This window comes from Saimiri boliviensis, chromosome 1 (assembly GCF_048565385.1).
Source record: "Saimiri boliviensis isolate mSaiBol1 chromosome 1, mSaiBol1.pri, whole genome shotgun sequence".
NCBI classification, from domain to species: domain Eukaryota; kingdom Metazoa; phylum Chordata; class Mammalia; order Primates; family Cebidae; genus Saimiri; species Saimiri boliviensis.
The window spans coordinates 28,332,185-28,350,864 of record NC_133449.1 but is presented as its reverse complement, the minus strand read 5'-3'; the positions used below and the strand labels follow the sequence as shown (position 1 = coordinate 28,350,864).

General features: G+C 49.6%; 1 protein-coding gene across 1 annotated transcript in view; it reads right to left on the bottom strand.

The window, feature by feature from the left end:
• PLB1 (phospholipase B1) overlaps positions 1 to 18,680 on the bottom strand; it is a 140,467-nt gene that overhangs the window by 47,249 nt on the left and 74,538 nt on the right. The window contains 12 exon segments of the mRNA XM_074394601.1: positions 64 to 172; positions 755 to 798; positions 6,140 to 6,213; positions 7,502 to 7,560; positions 8,442 to 8,502; positions 9,377 to 9,415; positions 10,452 to 10,523; positions 10,754 to 10,849; positions 10,970 to 11,074; positions 14,632 to 14,713; positions 17,947 to 18,047; positions 18,311 to 18,376. Of these exon segments, the coding sequence (XP_074250702.1) occupies positions 64 to 172; positions 755 to 798; positions 6,140 to 6,213; positions 7,502 to 7,560; positions 8,442 to 8,502; positions 9,377 to 9,415; positions 10,452 to 10,523; positions 10,754 to 10,849; positions 10,970 to 11,074; positions 14,632 to 14,713; positions 17,947 to 18,047; positions 18,311 to 18,376 (908 nt within the window).

Genomic DNA, 18,680 nt, shown 5'->3' with positions numbered 1-18,680 from the left:
CAAGGGTACCGCGTGCATTCCACTCCCTGCGCTGCAGGTTCCCTCCCTCCCCAAATGCCGTACTCAGCCTTTGCTCCGGGAACAGCTTGATTGAGGAACGCATTCGTGTCATTGGCGTCGCCCGTGCCCATGGCGTAGCCTGTGAGGTCTCTGTTAAACTCCCGAAGGATATCTGGAAGAGGAGAGGGCGAACAGGAGACAGCTCAGAAGAGAAGGCCAGGATAGCTTCTCTGGTCCCTTGGGACCTAGGTCCCCAAAGTGGGCTTCGTTATCATACTCATGCTTCCTGGGGAGAGGCAGGGAGGCCGTGTGTGTACCGGACATAAGCTGGGGCCTCCCTAAGTTGAAATGACCTCATGACCTGATGACTAGGTGGGCCAGGGTGGCAAGAGCTTCTCACTTAAAAAACACACATTTTAAAATATAATTCACAGTCCATTGAAGGGTCACTACCTACTTTGTCTCAGCACCGCCTGGGCCTGTTGGGGAAACCTGAGGCTAAGATTATTGGGTAACTTGCCCTAGGTCACCTGACAGTACCTCGGAGAGCCAGGGCTTGAGCCAGATCTTCAGGCTCTAAATCTGGTGTTTATTCTACCCACTTTGGCTGCTTGTTCATTGCCTCCTGCCTCCTACTTAAATGGTGGGCCGTAAGGGAATGCCATTTGTGCCTTAGCTGGGAGGTACTCTCAGGAATCCAAGGGGCCAGATGGATGGAATGGTAGACAGATTCAAGCCCCTGGTGGCTACTTACTGGGTAAGGTGGTCACATTCGCCAGGGAGCCGTCCCCTCCTGAACTGTAGGGAGTGAGCAGGCCAGCGAATGAGAGGGAGAAAGAGACTGGTTGAATCAATGTAGAAACCTTACAAAAGAGCAGCCCCACTCCTCTCAGTGCCCATCAGCAACTTTGAGATGGGCCAGACCCATCTTTTTGTGTTTGAGAGATTCTGAGAACATTCTGAATTCCCTAACATATTGGCTCCCTACTGAACCCAGGATCTGAAGATGAGAGAGCTGCTTCTTTACCAAGGCAGGAGGGAGAATGCTTAGCTGAGTATATACTATGTGCTCAGACATGCACTAGATTCTCTCTATCTGTTATTCCACATCTCCCAACAAGCCAGTGACGTAGAGGTGACTATGTCCATTTTACCGAGGAAGAAACTGAGGTGCACAGAGGTTACTTAACTTGTTAAAGGTCACTGAAACCCAGCTTGAGCAGGAAACCTTTGGAAAATAGGTAAGCTCTTCTCTGCTCGGCAGTCAGCTAAATTCCGACAGACGGTTCAGAAGGGTGGCCGCTCACTACCTTACTTTTTTTTTTGAGACGGAGTTTCGCTCTTGTTACCCAGGCTGGAGTGCAATGGCGCGATCTCGGCTCACCACAACCTCCGCCTCCTGGGTTCAGGCAATTCTCCTGCCTCAGCCTCCTGAGTAGCTGGGATTACAGGCACGCGCCACCATGCCCAGCTAATTTTTTGTATTTTTTTTTTTTTTTTTAGTAGAGACGGGGTTTCACCATGTTGACCAGGTTGGTCTCGATCTCTCAACCTCGTGATCCACCCGCCTCGGCCTCCCAAAGTGCTGGGATTACAGGCTTGAGCCACTGCGCCCGGCCCGCTCACTACCTTTCTATGCCCCATCTAATTTTCATTTAATCTAACTTCAATATACTAAGTATTTTGTTTTCTTTCATGCATTTATTTATAAATTGAGTATGACACACAGGAGATAAGATAATATTTCTATGTTAGCAAAATCTGATATTCACATACATAGTATTTACTGTTTTCTTCTGTGTCTCTTTTTTGAATCCTAGCATGTTATTCCAGGCCAATGGATTTTAAGAACATGGCCTTAGCACTCAGCCCACCAGGAGAGACTTCTAAAGGATAGGCCATGAGTCCTCATTGTTCTTCATTCAAGGAATGCTTGGAATGAAGTACACTGTTGCATGCCAGCGTGATCAAGGGCTGAAGTCAGCCGCTCTGCAAGCAATCCGGGTGGTGGAGAGAACGCAGATGCCGGAAATCTTGCCCTTCTCCTTCACTCAGTTCTCTCTCCGCACCTTCCCATTAGATGTTGGAGCCTAACTTGCCCAGTGAATGGGCGTTCGTATGAGTGTCTGATTCTTTTCCAGCTCTGCATGAAGCTGCTGCTTTGTGATCCTTCTTTCTCCGGACTAAAGGCACCCAATCAGAATATTTTACATTGAAAAAGAAATTATAAGTCTATATACCTCTGCCAATCACTGTGTTCTAATTCTGCCTCCTTCTCTCCTTCAATAAAGATACAGAGATGCAAACACAAACACATCAAGTACTTCCTACTGTAATTTCTTGTTTAAAGATATCTTCATTTTAAAACAAGTATGGTGGCTGATCAAGACCAATAGGCTATGAAAATCTCTCCCTGACTTCATTTTAGAGTGAAAACTTCCAGGAGAAGAAAAGATTATGACAGATGCATACAAAAACGCAAAAAATATTCCAACTCTCATTCTGATCAGAACTATGTGAAACAAGAAAGGAAACAGACCCATATCAAACAGCTAGTCCACCTTAGAGCCTTCAGATGAATATCATTTACGTTACACTATGAGCTCAATGGCTGGGCTCTGGTCATCTGTTGTCACCTAAAGTGTACAGAAAAATAGAGTAGATGCTCAATAACATTTGTTGAAGGAGTTTCAGTCATGTGAGAATAAACCCCTAGTTAATAAAACAAAGGCAGTTTTTGGTAAGCAAATTTTATTTTAGTCCTTTGAATGGTCCCAAACAAGAAAACTTATTTCAATGGAAGAAAAGGCAATGTTCTCAAGACCTCTGGCCCCGCCACATTGTTAAGCTGGCCAAAGCTAGAACTTTTCACTACGGAATCTCACGGGTTAAGGGGCCTTGGAAATATGCACAGCCAAGCCTCTTCTGCAGGAACTGTCCACAGCCACCCCGCTCCCCATGAATTCTGGGTCTACTTCTCCTCTAACCCCATGAGATCCACTCTTTTCACTTTGTTTCCTATGGGGAAGAGGCTCAAATTCCATTCTTGATTGACCTAGTAACATTAATTGCCTAGTTTTTCTGATCTAGAAGCTTTAATGTCTCAAAAATTGCTTTTCTCAGATCAGTCTCCTACACAAACACTTTCCAGGAGATGTTAACAGGTGTTATGAATGAAGAAAAAGTTCTGGAATTAAGGGAAATATTGGATTAAACAGATAAAACTTAAACAGATTTCTGCATTTCAGAGCCTTTAATATGCTAATATGCTCATGAATTCCCCAGAGGAAGGCTACAATGTTTCCCCCTCAAATACAAAGGATTTTCCCTTCTTCAGGAACATGTCTGGAGTTAATAATGTTCCATGGAACACTTGAGACACAATATGTATTCTACCAAGTGTCAAACTGTCTTTCAGACCCTGACCTGGAGCTTCCATCATTTTTTTTGAGATGAAGTTTTGCTCTTGTCACCCAGGCTGGAGGGCAATGGCACGATCTTGGCTCACTGCAACCTCCACCTCCCAGGTTCAAGTGATTCTCCTGCTTCAGCCTCACAGGTATCTGGGATTACAGGCACGTGCCACCATGCCCAACTAATTTTTTGTATTTTTAGGAGAGATGGAATTTTACTATGTTGACCAGTGTGGTCTTGAACTCCTGACCTCAGGTGATCCACCCACCTTGGCCTCCCAAAGTACTGGGATTACAGGTGTGAGCCACCGTGCCTAGCGAGCTTCCATCTTTAACACACATGCATTTGGGAGCAGCTATTTGAAATATTTAGGAGAAATGAAGGGTTTAAAGGGACAGCAGCCATTGAACCTGAGGCCTTAGAACTAGAAAATTGAGACATTAGGCTGTAATGGACTTCACTTGTAGGAAGAAACAGAGCAATGGCTGAATTTTCCCATCTTTGTAGAGAGAAAGTTTTAGTAGAGGTTATTGCCTGTTCATATCTGAATCCCAGGAGCCCGGCTGGTCAATCTGTTTGTAAAGTTGGGCTCATTGCCTCACTTCCCCAGGTTGCCCCACCTGGTGCATGTCACGTATCTGTCACCCGCAATGTGGTTTGTCTACTTTATTTTCGATTTTCCCATGCTGCGGTGTGAGGTCACTGCCTTCTCTAGCTGTGGCCAAGTGCCGCTGCCATGATCTCATGCTCTTTCTTGATTGTAACAAGCTCTGCTCTCTCTCCTCTGGTTTTTCTTTTTCCTGTAGCCTCATTAGAAGCAGAGTGCTGAGTCAGGGAGGCTCTGATTTGTCCATGGCAGCCTGTTAGGACCAGGTCCCTGGCCAAGGACTTGTGGAAACGCAAGGATCTTCGCACAGGAAGACATTGACCTCTGTTCTTGAGGGGTTGATATCCTCACGCTAAGGACACCCTAGGTCCTTGCTGTGGGTGCTACAAGCTGAGTGATGGCACCTTCCTCCCTCCCTGGAAACCCATTCTCTCTGGGACTCTGCTCAGGTCTGGCCAGAGAAGCATCACGATCCTGATCATGCCCTCCCTGCTCCCTGTCACTTCCCCGAGAAGCAAATTCATTCAAAAGAAAAAGTGCGCACGCGCCGCGACACTGCGCAGCACAGCGCGGACTCTTGGCCCCTCTGCACGCGGGAAGGTGGCAGAGCCGGCTACCAAGTCCGCGCTGTTGGGTGTCTGGGTAACATTTGTCGATCACCCATTGCAGAAGCGGTTTTCACTTGTAACTGATCAAAACATCTCAGAGAATTGGAGGGTAGACAGCGCGGCGACTTCCGAGTATGAGGGCGGGAACCCCCCTGACTACCGAAGAGGCACGGCATTCTCATGAACCACGTTGCCCGGAAGATTACCAAAGAAGATGTTGCCACATTTGATTATATACTATGTATGGATGAGAGCAATCTGAGAGATTTGAATAGAAAAAGTAATCGAGTCAAAACCTGCAGAGCTAGGGAAAAAACAAAACAAACCAAACAAAACAAAACAAAACAAAACAAAACAAAAACAAAAAAACCCTGCAGAGCTAAAATTGAACTACTTAGGAGCTATGATCCACAAATACAACTTACTGTTGAAGATCCCTATTATGGGAATGACTCTGACTTTGAGGCTGTGTGCCAGCAGTGTGTCAGGTGCTGCAGCGCGTTCTTGGGGAAGGCCCACTGAGGCACGTTCCTGCCCTGCTGCGGCCAGCCTGACCAGACCCCACCCTGAGGGCCTGCATCTCTCATTGTGTAATAACGTTCCAGGGCCCAGGGCCCAGGGCCCCAGCTCTTTGTTCATTTAACTGTTTCTTACCTTAAAAAAAAAATTGTAGATGGAAATCAGTTGTGTTTGGCAGAAGAATAAATAAAAATCTTTGATTCAGACAGTTAAAAGAAAAAAAAGGGAGGCGGCAGCAAAGGTGTTCTGGCTCCACCGCTCATTAGCACGCTGCCCCCTCGTGGCCAGCTTCATTCTAGTTGTTTTCCCAGGTAAATTCTGAGCTACTGGCCGCTTACTTTGAGAATGAGAACTTTATTAGGAAAGAAAGAAATTTGAGAATACCCACTGGCAACTGCTCGCCTGGCACACCCTGACCTTCTCCACTTGTGTATTCGGGATGCCCTTTCTCACCCTCTCCTCTTGTCTATTTGCTAATCTTTCAAGGCGTGGCTGGTTGTGACTGTGTCTTGGTTATGCCCTCTTGAAGTGTGCATTGGGTTTGACCGTTTTCTGTGCAGATGCGTACATGTATGTAAAGGCAGCCATGTGACTACAAGACAACATGAATAAACACATAAGACGGTAAACAGAGACGTGGGAACACCACGTGTACACGTATACATGCAAGCGGGCAGGTGAAGATTCAGGGATTTGGTGCTTTTCTGGTGCATTTCATGTTGGATTTGCTGACTCTGGAGTCTGATAAGAACCCTGGTTTACTACTTTCTCTGTACAATAAAAAAAAAAAAAAGAAAAGATTATCAACAGTAAAATATCCTCTCCGCTCACCCAATATTCACATTTTGCAGAAATACATAGGTTTTTCTTTCTGAAAGCCCCTTCCAGACCAAGTCTCTGACCTCTGGGATTCACATATTTATAGGAGACAAAGCCACATCCACTCTCTGTTGTGGGAGGAGCCCTGAGAGAGGTCGAAGGTTAACATTACCTGTATGACAGTCCCCGATACTGTGTGGTGACATCGGAGAGGTCGTCCGCTTTGGAGCCAATTCCGTTGCCAGCCTTTGAAAACATACCAGAGTCCACAGGAAATTAGCGAGTCAGAGAACAGGGAGGCTATGACCGTGCAGGGCTTCCATAGACGGCTTCCCTATGCACTCAAGTGGTGGGAGCAGACACCGGACCAGGAGCCCCGGCTCTAAGTCTCCATCCTCCTTCCTGGCTGTGTGCCTTCCCCAACTCTCAGCTGCCTCCTCACCAAGCTGAGGGCAGGCCCTGCTCATCTCACAGGCGGCGTTTTGAGAACCAAATTGGATTACAGTGGTAAAAACCACTTTGAAAACTCTCAAGTGCTTTACAAACGTGAGAGAGTGTTAATAATACCGTTCCCAGCGTTATGCCACTAAGTTCTTTAACAGCGTGATGAGAGAGCTCATTGACTTAAGCGACTGCGGTGATTTCTCCTAAGCCTCACATTTCTCCTCATTCCCTCTGGGGCATACCATAAAGTATTCTCAAGGCCTTAGATGTGCTGCTGGAAATGATGATTGGGGATAGTAAAATAGCTCCTTTTCTTGGAAGTTAGGAGCAGAGCTTTATCCACAACTAAGGAGTTCTTGCTGCTTTCCGTGCAGATGCAAAGAGGAAACAGATGTGAGGTCTCAGCTGATTATAAAGCATAATCCAAAGGAAAAAGAGCACCCACACAAGGAGGTTTAGAAGAATCTTGAGTCAAAAATCACATAGTTTTTACATACATTTAAAAAGTGTTGGCCGGGCGCGGTGGCTCAAGCCTGTAATCCCAGCACTTTGGGAGGCCGAGGCGGGTGGATCACGAGGTCAAGAGATCGAGACCATCCTGGTCAACATGGTGAAACCCCGTCTCTACTAAAAATACAAAAAAATTAGCTGGGCATGGTGGCACATGCCTGTAATCTCAGCTACTCAGGAGGCTGAGGCAGGAGAATTGCCTGAACCCAGGAGGCGGAGGTTGCGGTGAGCCAAGATCGTACCATTGCACTCCAGCCAGCCTGGGTAACAAGAGCGAAACTCCATCTCCAAAAAAAAAAAAAAAAAAAAAAAAAAAAAAAAAAAAAAAAAAAAAGTGTTATTGGGTATTCAAAACCTCTGCCCTCTGAGACAATTCAGCTCAGTCCCAAAAAAGATTTCCTCTGCACAACTGTCTGAGAAGGTGGCCACAAATCAAGTCATTGGCATGCTCTTGGATTGACAAAGCCAGGTAGAGGGGTAAAATAAGAGATAAGAGGAGAGGCATGCTGGCCCTTAAGAGGACTGGGACCTGGAGCTGTCCTAGGTATCCCCAAACCACCCAGGGCCCAAGAGTCCTTACGGTCAGAGAATCCCCCAGAGCAGCCACAACTTGGATGTCTGCAGGTCTCAGGTCATGCACTGGAAAGAAGCGGACACACTCAGGGCTGCAGGAAGGAAGCTGCACTTCAGTCTAGTGCCTCTGGCTTCAGGCAAGATCTGAAATGCAATCTGCACATGCACTGGGCCATGCAGGGCTGGGTGTGCACAGTACCACGGAGGAGGAAGTTATATGAGAACAATTTTCCCTTAAGGCACAACAAATTCTGGACCTACAGGGAAAGAGAGATGCAGAGAGGGAGAAGAAGAGGAAAAGGGGAGAAAGGGAGAAGGTGAGGGGAAAGGGAAAAGGAAGGAGGGAAGGAAGGAGGGAAAGGCGGGAGGGAGGGGAGTCGTGGGAGATGCCAGCCATGGCCTGAGTGCACAACTGGACGGGCATCAAACCATGTAAGACGAAGTGCAGGACCTGACGTGCAGCCCTTTCAGCGGTGGGGTCTGAATTTTCCACCAAGAGTCTGAGAATAATCATGTTGGGCCTTTCTCTGCCCCCAGATCTCTTCCGAAGAGCCTAGGGAAACTTCCAGGCCCTACTGTAGGCTGCAGTGATTGCAGAGCCTGGGGCCACGGAGCCAGCTTCCTCTGGGGAATCGGGCCCACCTCTGGGCTGAGTCACCAAAGGGTGTGCTCACAGGGCTCCTCTGCCTGTGCTCCCTCTAAGAGGCAGAAGCAGGTGGGCAGGAGACAGCTTCTGGCCCTAGGTGCCTTGGTGCCTGCTGAGCATGGTGTCACCACCAGCTAGAGTGGCGCAAAACAGGGACTCATCCCAGGTAACCACCCAGACAGGCGGCAAACACTGGCCGTCACTGTGCCATGGAGTGAGTGTGAAAAGTCAGGTGAGAGGACTCACAGGCCCAGAAGCCCCTGTGGAGGGGTCTGGGTCCTGCCTGACATAGGGGGCTTACCTGAGGTCGGGGGTGAGGCAGAAGGGGCTCTGTCCCTGCATGGCAGCCAGCTCCCATGACCCTAAGGGCACAGAACGAATACCAGAAGCTCAGGGTTGAAAGGGACCAGAAAAACTGGCTATCAGATGTATCCCAAGAGCTTCGAAAAACACAGATTCCTGGCTGGGCGCAGTGGTTCAAGTCTGTAATCCCAGCACTTTGGGAGGCTGAGGCAGGTGGATCACCTGAGGTCAGCAGTTTGAGACCAGCCTGACCAACATGGAGAAAGCCCGTCTCTACTAAAAATATAAAAAATCAGCCAGGTGTGGTGGCACATGCCCGTAATCCCAGCTACCTGGAGGCTGAGGTAGGAGAATCGCTTGAACCTGGGAGGCGGAGGTTGTGGTGAGCTGAGATTGCACCATTGCACTCCAGCCTGGGCAACAAGAGCAAAACTCCATCTCAAAAAAAAAAAAAAAAAAAAAGAAGAAAGAAAGAAAAGAAAAATACAGATTTCTGATTCCTGGGTCCTACTCCTGGAGTGAGGGAAGCCTCAAACAGGCTTTGGAAGAAGCCTCCCTAGGTAATCTTGCCTATCAGCCAGGTCGACGTCCACTCATCGAGTTTAGACCCCTTCACCATCCAGTGCAAGACTCAGGGCAGAAACAAATGACCCCACCTCACACCAGCCCCTGCTTCTGCACCAGCTTTACGAGGAAGAGGGTTTCTCTTCACGTACGTTTCGGTAAAGCTGTGACTGGGTTGGCTGGATGCCTTCCAGCTGCTATCCACGGCATTTGCCCTACCCGCTAGTCCATCTGAAGGTCAGGTGGGTGGCCTTTATGGCCATCTGGAACTCTTGCCTGCTTTCCCAGCCCGCCCTGTTGGGCCTGGCCCAGCCCAGGGGTTGCCCATTGCATTGCCGGGTGAGCCAAGAGGAAGCAAGACGCAGGTACCTGCATGCTGTTCTTGTAGGTCTTCAGAAACGGCTGGACCTGTGGGAGACGGGGTAAGCCACAGCAGCGAATTCGGCTTGCTGCTCTGCTTGCCAGCACTCAGTAAGTGTCGGCCTGGCATCAACAGCTGCAGCTTCTCTGTCCCGTATCCCAAGCCTGGCCTCTCTCTGCCAGGGTGACTCCCTCCCGGGATGTAGGGGGGCCTTTTCTCTGTAACCTGAACCCAGCGCAAAGAATGAGCATAAACTCGCGCTTCCGGGAATGTGCGTGCCTTCCTCCACCTCCCGCGTGGCTGGCTGAGGATGCCTATGCGGCCTCTCTTTTTCCACCCTGCCCTCTTTTAACCATGCTCCTCTTTCTGCTGGAAAAAGCCCCTGTCTCTGCTTCCCGGGCTCCCTTGCCACTCCATGCGTTCCCCACCCTGCAGTGGCCAGGGCGCCTTCCTGCCCAGGCAAGAAAAGTCAGATGATCTTGGTCCTGTCTCACATAAGCCCTGTACAGCGGTTCCCAGTGTCAGCCTAGGAGCCCTCTGGGTTGACAGAGGAATTCTTGGGGGCAGCCGCTGCAGAGCTCCAAGAAGGTCTTTCTGAGAACTTGTGAGTAAAAATGTACGGCTTGTTCTGCTTTTCCCTCCCTAGCTCCCCAGCTTCCAATTTACACCCCCCATCCCCCCCACCACCTAGCTATCCTTCTAGGTCTCCGGTTCCTCGCTCTGCTCCTCTGCCATAGAGGCAGGGGCTATATGAAGACAAGGAATCCTTCTGCCCCGTCTGCCTGTGCAGTTCTCCGCTGCCCCCAGTTTTCAGAATGACAGGTAGATGTGGCTGCCATGCTCATCTCGCTGCCCCAAAGAGTCGTTTCCAGCCTAGACATGTGTGAGTGCTCCCGGCCACGCAGAGATCAAGTGCTCGTCCCTCTCAGTACAACCAGATGGGGCATTTGGGGCAGTTAACCCTGGAGTATAAAGTGGGTGGGTGGGCAGGCAGAGCTGGGGTTGAGGGTGAGGGCCTGGGATGAAATGAACCGAGAAGCCCAGTGGGAGCCGGGGCCTGGAAGGATGCGCTTTCCACTCTACCTGGTTCGGACACGTGATATTGATCTGGTTCTCAAAGTTATGATATGTCGTCTTCTGGCCAACAGGTTCCAGCTAAATCAAGAAGCAGGGAGATGGGGAGTGAGGAAGAGGTGGCCAGATGGAAAGCTCAGGATGCAGGTCAGGGGTACGGGAGGCAGGGAAGGACGAAGGAGATGGGGTTTATTTATCATTGCTGTGCACAGAATCACATGGCCTGCATGATGGGCCTCCTAGGTCCTTCAAAGGCTTTTGAGTCTTTTTCTTACCAGAGGGAGGATGTATTTTCCTCGCAGCCACCTTACCATGTTGTTCCAGAGGGCACTGCCTGCGCGGGCGTGAGACTTGCTGCTGAAGTGGAAACAGTCAGGAGCGAAGAAAGAGTTGTCAGGCAATCCCTCCTGCTCACCAGGCAGAAAAAGAGAGGCCGTTATAGACACACTGGATCATGTAAATGACACTCAGAAAGAGTCACACACTCTCTGCGGATTCTGTTTATCCACGATGCTTGCTTTCTTTACCGAGGTCTTTGGCATGTCCACGTTTTCAAAGAACGGTTGCACAACCACTGTAAAATCTTCCCTTGTGTCGTATCGGCCGCTCTCAATCAGTTGGTGGGTCCCCTCCTGCAGGAGGAAAAGGCGACGGAGGTCAGGCGGTCCTCTGTGCATCTGCTCAGTCCTTGATCGATCTCTTTCCCCAACACAGAACTAAACAGAATCTGACTGTTGAGTGAAATCAACCCGGAGCAAAATTGCAACTGAGATTTTACATTTTAGATCAGCCTTTATCTTAACCCCTGGCCCCAAACTCTGCTGCGATTGCATCTATTTGAACTAGGCTGTGAAAGAGGATAGATAAGAAAAGTCTATCAGCTGGAATTTTTTTTTTTTTCCCCCGAGATGGAGTTTTGCTCTTGTTGCCCAGGCTGGAATGCAACGGCGCCATCTTGGCTCACTGCAACTTCCACCTCCCAGGTTCAAGCGATTCTCCTGCCTCAGCCTCCTGAATAGCTGGGATTTCAGGCATGTGCCACCACGCCCAGCTAATTTTGTATTTTTAGTGGAGACGGGGTTTCTCCATGTTAGTCTGGCTGGTATTAAACTCCCGACCTCAGGTGATCCGCCCACCTTGGGGGATCACTTGTAATCCCAAAGTGCTGGGATTACAGGTGTGAGCTACCGTGTCCAGCCAGCTTGACTTCTTTTAAAGCTATTTTGACTAAAGATTTCAGGGGTGGTTTTTAGTTAAATGACATTTTGAATAATCCAAACAATTTATTTCTGTCCTACATTTGTCCAGGAAAATCAAAGGTGCATCGAAATTGAATGTATATTTATATTGCCAGTGCAGGGTGTGTCCGTGCTTGCGGCTCTCAGATCTGTGTAACTCTCACAACTTCTGCTTGGGGTCACTTCTAGAAAAACCTGTTACCCCAGTTCTGGCTCCCACTGTAGGCTGACTCAGCCATTCCACTGCTCACCAGGGTTTCTGCCACCTGGGGCCATTACTCTGGCTGGAGAGGGAAGTCAGGCTTACATACCTGGGAACATTAATGGGGTCACTTCAGAAAATACCACACACTGTCTTTTCCCAGGGTCAAATTCCCAAGCCAGTGTCTGCCTTGAGTAAGGCACGAGGGAAGGAGAGAAGGTAGTCTCTCAGAAGGGAAGGAAGTGAGGGACTGCGAACTAGCAGTTTGACCTCCGGCACGGTGCTTCCCTTTTCTGTTTCCCCTTTAGTAAATGGAGGATGTTGGGTGAGTCCTGGGCCATCTCTTAAATCCCTTCCAGTGCTGCCGGTTACTTTGGGGATAGCCAGATGGGCTCACAGTGGAACCACACACCTTTTGGCAGTGGAAATAAATAGTGTGTAGAGTCCCTGGCACATGGCCAGTGGTAAGTAACTGACTGTGGTTATTGATAAGAACGGTCATCTCCAGGGAGAGTGATGAGAGCCGTAGCTTTTGTGGGAAGTAGGGTGTGAGATGATTCTCAGAGAGGGCGTGACAGCCACACATGGCTGGCATGTGGGATCTCCAAAACACTAGATCAGGCAGGGCCTCAGTGGTGGGCAGGATCAGCCATGGGAACCACTGGCCTGTCTGCAGAGGCTGGGAAGGTGATGTCGGTGAATCTTTCTCCTCCGTTTTGGCTGCTCAGCATCTGAACCCACTTCCAAGTTTGAAGACCCCGCTGCACAGGGAGCAGCCTGCCTCCCACTGTGGAGGCTGAAAAAGACAATGGCTGCTTTCCCAACCCTGCCTGCAGCCAGGGCGTGGGTACGAGACTGAGGCTTCACCAATCATTGCCTGTGTCGGGGATGGCAAAGCACCCATTCTGCTGAAGGTGGCAGCTGCATCCAGTTCCTAGAAACGGCAGTGACATTGGAGTCTGTGATGTCTTCCCTGGACCAGGTCTGTGGCCTGATTTTGATTCTTTTTTTTTTGCGGGGGGGACAAAGTCTCACTATATTGCCCAGGCTGGAATGCAATGGTGCAATCTTGGCTCACTGCAACCTCTGCTTTCTGGGCTCAAGTGATCCTCCTACCTCAGCCTCCTAAGTAGCTGAGACTACAGTTGTGTGCTACCATGTCTGGCTAATTTTTTGCAGGGTTTCACTAGTTGGCCAGGCTGGTCTTGAACTCCTAACCTCAAGTGATCCATCTGCCTCAGCCTCCCAAAGTGCTGGGATTATAGGCATGAGCTACCACACCCAGCCCTGATTTTGATTCTTATGAGTTGGCCCCTAGAATTTCATCATTCCATGATTCCTGATAGCTTAGCTCCTGACCCTAGCTCTCTAGTTCTGCCAGAGATTCTGTGTAAATATTAAATCTGCTTAAATTAGCTGGAAACTCCATGAACTTTGGTTGTGTGTACCAAATAACCCCAATTGAAACGGGATTGCTCTCACGGCCATAACCTCAGCTGCCTTCCCTGTTCTGGTGTGGCTGGGGGACTTCCTCCCTAGTTACAGGTGCCTGCTCACAGCAGAAAGAAGTTCAGCTGGGCACAGTGGCTCACGTCTGCAATCCCAGCACTTTGGGAGGCTGAGGTGGGTGGATTGCTTGTGTGCAGGAGTCCAAAACCAGCCTGGGCAATATAGCGAAACCCTGTATCTACTAAAAATACAAAAAGTAGCTGGGCGTGGTAGCACACACCTGTAGTCCCAGCTACTTGGGAGACTGAGGCTGGAGGATAGCTTGAGCTTTGGAGATCAAGTCTGCAGTGAGCCAAGATTGTGCCACTGCACTCCAGCCTGGGTGACAAAGTGAGACCCTATCTCATTATAAATAAATTAAATAAAGGAAGTTCAGCTGGGGAGTCATCCTGAGTGCTAGGTGGTGGTCACAGAGGATAATAAATACAGGTTCATTTCCCTGCACCCTGATATACCTGGCAGATATAGCTGCCCCCAAAAGGGTCTGCAGGGAAGTGGTGCTGCCCCCATGGAGTCCATGGACTCCTTGAAGGATGGATCTACTCTGGCAGCTGTTTGCAGCCTAGTCTGGAAGAAAGGCCTACCACTGTCCTCTCCGAGTGACTGGACAATTTTTTTTCTTTTGTGGGGGAGAAACTCACGATCATTAAGGGAGTCTGTTGTTACGGTCAAAGATGTGGTAGAGAAAGGGCTAAAATGAACCACCCACAAGATGGAGATCATCTCCCGACTTCCGTTCTCCTTGTGTTCCCCAAGGACGTCTGCTCTATCGAAGGGGAGGGCAGAGGGAATGCACCTCATCTCACTGAACCCTGGAGACCCTTTAGGGAGGGAGGTGTTTCAGCATCTCTTTCCCACCCAGGCACTGGAAGCTCGGAGAATTTTCACTGCCCATGTGTCTAATGTTCCACAACCAGTGAGCAGAGTCAGGGTTTGGATCCGGATAGAAGTTTCCACTCTGAAACCTCTTTCCATGATCCATGTTCATCTATGAACAAGTGGAAACATTCATTTCATGTAAAGACCAGGAACTGAGGTTCGGTGGCACGTTCAGGCACTTGGCTCTGTGGCACAAGTCCAGCAAACTTGCTGTCTCAGGGTATGTTTTAAAATCAGCAAACTAGTCCATGGTCATTGCCCATACAGGGTCAAAATTACCTAAGCATTGACTTGTTCTCTAGACAGAGCAATCAAATCACACAGCAGTTCTGGGAAGTCTTAGAACCCCTTCCCCACTTACCTGAAACTTCTTGTTGAATTCGATGAGCATGGCAAGTTCTGTTGAGTTATCATCAAACTTCAGGACGCAGGGACACAGAGACCTGCGGATCAAACCAAAGAGAAACCCTCACCCACCAAGATCACCATCCTGAATCAGTGATGTAGAAATGTTGCTTTGAGACTCAATATATTTCTTTTAACTTGGAGTTCAGAGAGCTGTGCTAATGAAGAGTCTGGCTGTCTGGCCTGCTGACCATACGAAATGAAGCTAAAGAAAATATCCAGGCCAGATGCAGTGGCTCACGTTTGTAATCCCAGCACTTTGGGAGGCCAAGGAGGGCAGATCACTTTGAGGTCAGGAGTTCGAGACCAGGCTGGCTGACATGGTGAAACCCTGTCTCTATGAAAAAGATGAAAAAGTTAGCCAGGTGTGGTGGTGCATGCCTGTGGTCCCAGCCACTTGGGAAGCTGAGGCATGAGAATCACTTGAACCTGGGAGGTGGAGGTTGCAGTGAGCGGAGATTGTGCCACTACACTCCAACCTGGGTGACTCAAGAAAAAAAGAGAAAAAAAAAGAAAAAAAAATTTTCCTAGACCCGGATTTGCTCTTGAAAATGAAATAGACTTCTTCTGATATCTGTAGGAGTGACCTTTATGGAGCCGAGTTACCTTGTGGCTGTCTGTGTGGATGAGGCATACTACCTTCTACATAATATCAGTGACAACAATAATTGCTAAGATACACTGATTTGAATTTGTCTTAGCAATTATTGAATAATTAACAGTGACTACTGTACCAAGCACTGCAATAACTACTTTATGGGTATTGACCTGTTGAGTCCTCCCAGCCATTGTAGAAGTGGTATTCTTATTAACCGTGTTTCAGAGATGAGAAACCGAGGCTCAGAGGGGTTGAGTAACTTTCTCAAAGTCACATGGATGCTGAATGTAGAAGCCAGGACTTGAACTCAAGTCTGTCTGGCTCTGAACCTGAGCTCTGAACTTCTATCTTAACTCTCTGTATCAAACTGCTTCCATCCAGTCTGCAGCTCTGACCTGGCCAGCTATCTGGCACTTCTGGGCTTTTGGTCCAGGGGCATGAGGTGATAAGAGCAGGGATGGCTCCACGTAGACTCAGCACTGCAGAGAAAAGTACAGCCACCTGATGGGACAGTGGAGGGGCGGGGAGTCCAGAGCACTGCAGCGGTGGCAGAACAACGTGACCTGAGTCTCTCCAACCTTGACATTCAGTGACTTGGCCACCTCGGATCTGTGAACGGACCTGGCAAATGCCTATACTGAACCTTTAGTTTGAATGGTCTAAAAAACCCTGCCGGGATGGGTAACAAGAGGCTTTCTGATAAGCTGCTCTGAAATGGAGTGAAGACACGATCCCCCGTGTGGCCCAGTGACTGGAGTAAGTGGGAGCCAGGGGATGAGTCAGCAGTTGGAAATAGCATGCCTGACACCAGCAGCATTCATAAGCACGTGTCACCCAGCAGCCATCCTCTCTGCTCACAGCACCGTGACGCCTTCTCCAGGGGACCCGTGTAGTTTGGGTCCCCCAGGTGAGGCTTGGCATGGATCTACAGAGGAGCAGCCAAGATACCCCTTAACTTCCAAGAGTGAGTCTGGCCCTTGTGAATTATTCAGTCATTCAGCAAACAGCAGCTGAGCCCCTACACCACGCTAGCAGTGACTCAGACTCGGTTCACAGGCTGTGGGAGGGAGGCACATGAATAATTACCATGTGATGTGCTCAGGTCTGGGGTGGGGACCTGTACAGAGTGACATAACTCGGGGTGCAGGGCAGGGGAGCACAGCCTCAGTGACCTTGGCTAACAGTCCAGAGGAGAACTTGTAGGAAGGAAGGCTGCGGGAAACGTTCATGCTTCACTTAGAAGAACGTCTTATTCCTGAGGGTCCTGGAGATGTGTCATACAGGCTGGGTCTCCCTTATCTGAAATCCTTTCAGCCAGAAGCATTGCAAATTTCAGATTTTTTTGGATTTTGGAATATTTGCATTACCCTATGACTATCATTTTCAGCCACATCTTTACGACACGGAGAATGAGCAAAACTATGGTGAGTAACGCACGCAGGTCTTGGCCCCACGTGAGCCATCATGGGGAACCTGTTGTTGGAGCATCCAGCCTGCACATGTGCCACTTTGCTGCCCTCTGTGGGCATGCTTGAGCTGCAGGATCTGGGCATGCACAGGAAAGACAGTGATCACAGCTGAAGGGGGCTTTTTGGGGATGCTGCATAAACTGTGTGCTGTGTACCTGTGTTTTGACTGCCACCTGTCACGTGAGGTCAGGTGTGGAATTTTCCCCTTGTGGTTTCACGTCAGCACTTTAAAAGTTTTGGATTTGGGGCCGGGCATGGTGGCTCATGCCTGTAATCCCAGCACTTCGGAAGACCAAGGAGGGTGGATCACCTGAGGTTTCACCATGTTGATCAGCCTGGGCCAACATGGTGAAACCTCATCTCCACTAAAAATACAAAAATTATTTGGGCATGGTGGTACGCCTGTAATCCCAGCTACTCAGGAGGCTGAAGTGCGAGGATTGTTTGAACCTGGGAGGCGGAGGCTGCAGTGAGCTGAGATTGAGCCATTGCCCACCAGCCTGGTGACACAGAGAGACTCCATCTCAAAAAAAAAAAAAAAAAAAAAAAAGTTTTGGATTTTGGAGCATTTCAGATTTCCGATTTTCGGATGAGGGATGCTCAGCCTGTACTAGACGGGGAAGCCAGCTCTGTCTGACTCTGGAGGCTGAGGGGTGAAGACATCCTCTCAGGACCAGCGCTCTCTACTCTCTGGGCAGGACTCCGTCCTCTGGACTCTGCTGATTCTGGTCTGACCTCCTTCTCTGGCAAGCGACAGGAGCTGTATATCTGTGAATGCCTTACACAGAACACCCATAACAACCAAAGGCACCCCTGTCCTAGAGATGGGCCTCTAGGAGGGGCAGGGCAGCTGCGGGCACACTTGGAAGTAGGTCCCAGCAGTGGCCTGGGTGCTCCTCGGGCCTCAGCCACACAGCTTGGCTCCAATCCTAGCATTTTGCTCTTTCCTCTGGAGGCTTGGCGGGTGCCTTGTGGCAGCCATGGCAACATAGGAGGAGTGCGGGGGTAGTTCTCCATGCCACTGTGAGGTAGGCTGACGCCTACGCCAGGGTTGAAAACTCCTGGGATATCCTCCTCTTAGCCCTCTCTAGGTTAGAAGACAGGGTGGCCACAGTCCTTTCACACTTCTGCCCTTGGGTTTTCCAGGGAACTTGCTAAGGGTGACACTGCCCTTTTGGGAATGGGGGAGAAGTGTCTGTCTGACCTGAGGATCATCCTTGGGCAGTAGACTTTGTTCTCCTGGTATAGCTCCCTCAGGCTGACGATCTCCAGCACCGTCACCAGGTTCACAAATGCCCGAGGAACCTGAGAAAAGGCAGAATCGGTCACCAAGAGGATGAGGCTGGGCAGCTCCCGGCTCTCACCTGGGTGTGGGGCCTGCTCTTCCTGCTCACGTTTCAGATCTAGGGACTTCCATTCACCCCCATCCACTTCCCCCACCCCTCCCTGCTCCCCATCTAGGCATCTGAGCTGAGATCCGCAACCAAGGTGACCTGCAGGTCTCCCCAGGACGCCAGAGCTTCCCCCAGGCTAGGCCAGGCCTGAGGTCTAAGATGCAGCCTCCGTACCTCAGCATGGAGGATGTCCAGAGCCTTCCCGATGTTGTCTGTGAAGTTCTGGGGAGAATAGCGGACCTGCGGGAAGAGGAAGTATCCCTTGAACACCATTTGTCACCCAATCTCTCTAGGGACAGGGCTACTTTCTCCCTTGGGTCCCTTTCTTTTTCTTTCTTTCTTTCCTTTTCTTTTTTAAATTTTTTGAGACAGGGTCTCACTCTGTCTCGTGGGATGTAGTACAGTGGTGTGATCAAGGCTTACTGCAACCTCTGGCTCCTGGGCTCAAGCGATCCTCCCACCTCAGCCTCCCAAGCAGCTGGGACCATGGGCACGTGCCACCATGCCTGGCTAATTTTTGTTTTGGTGGAGATGGGGTTTTGCC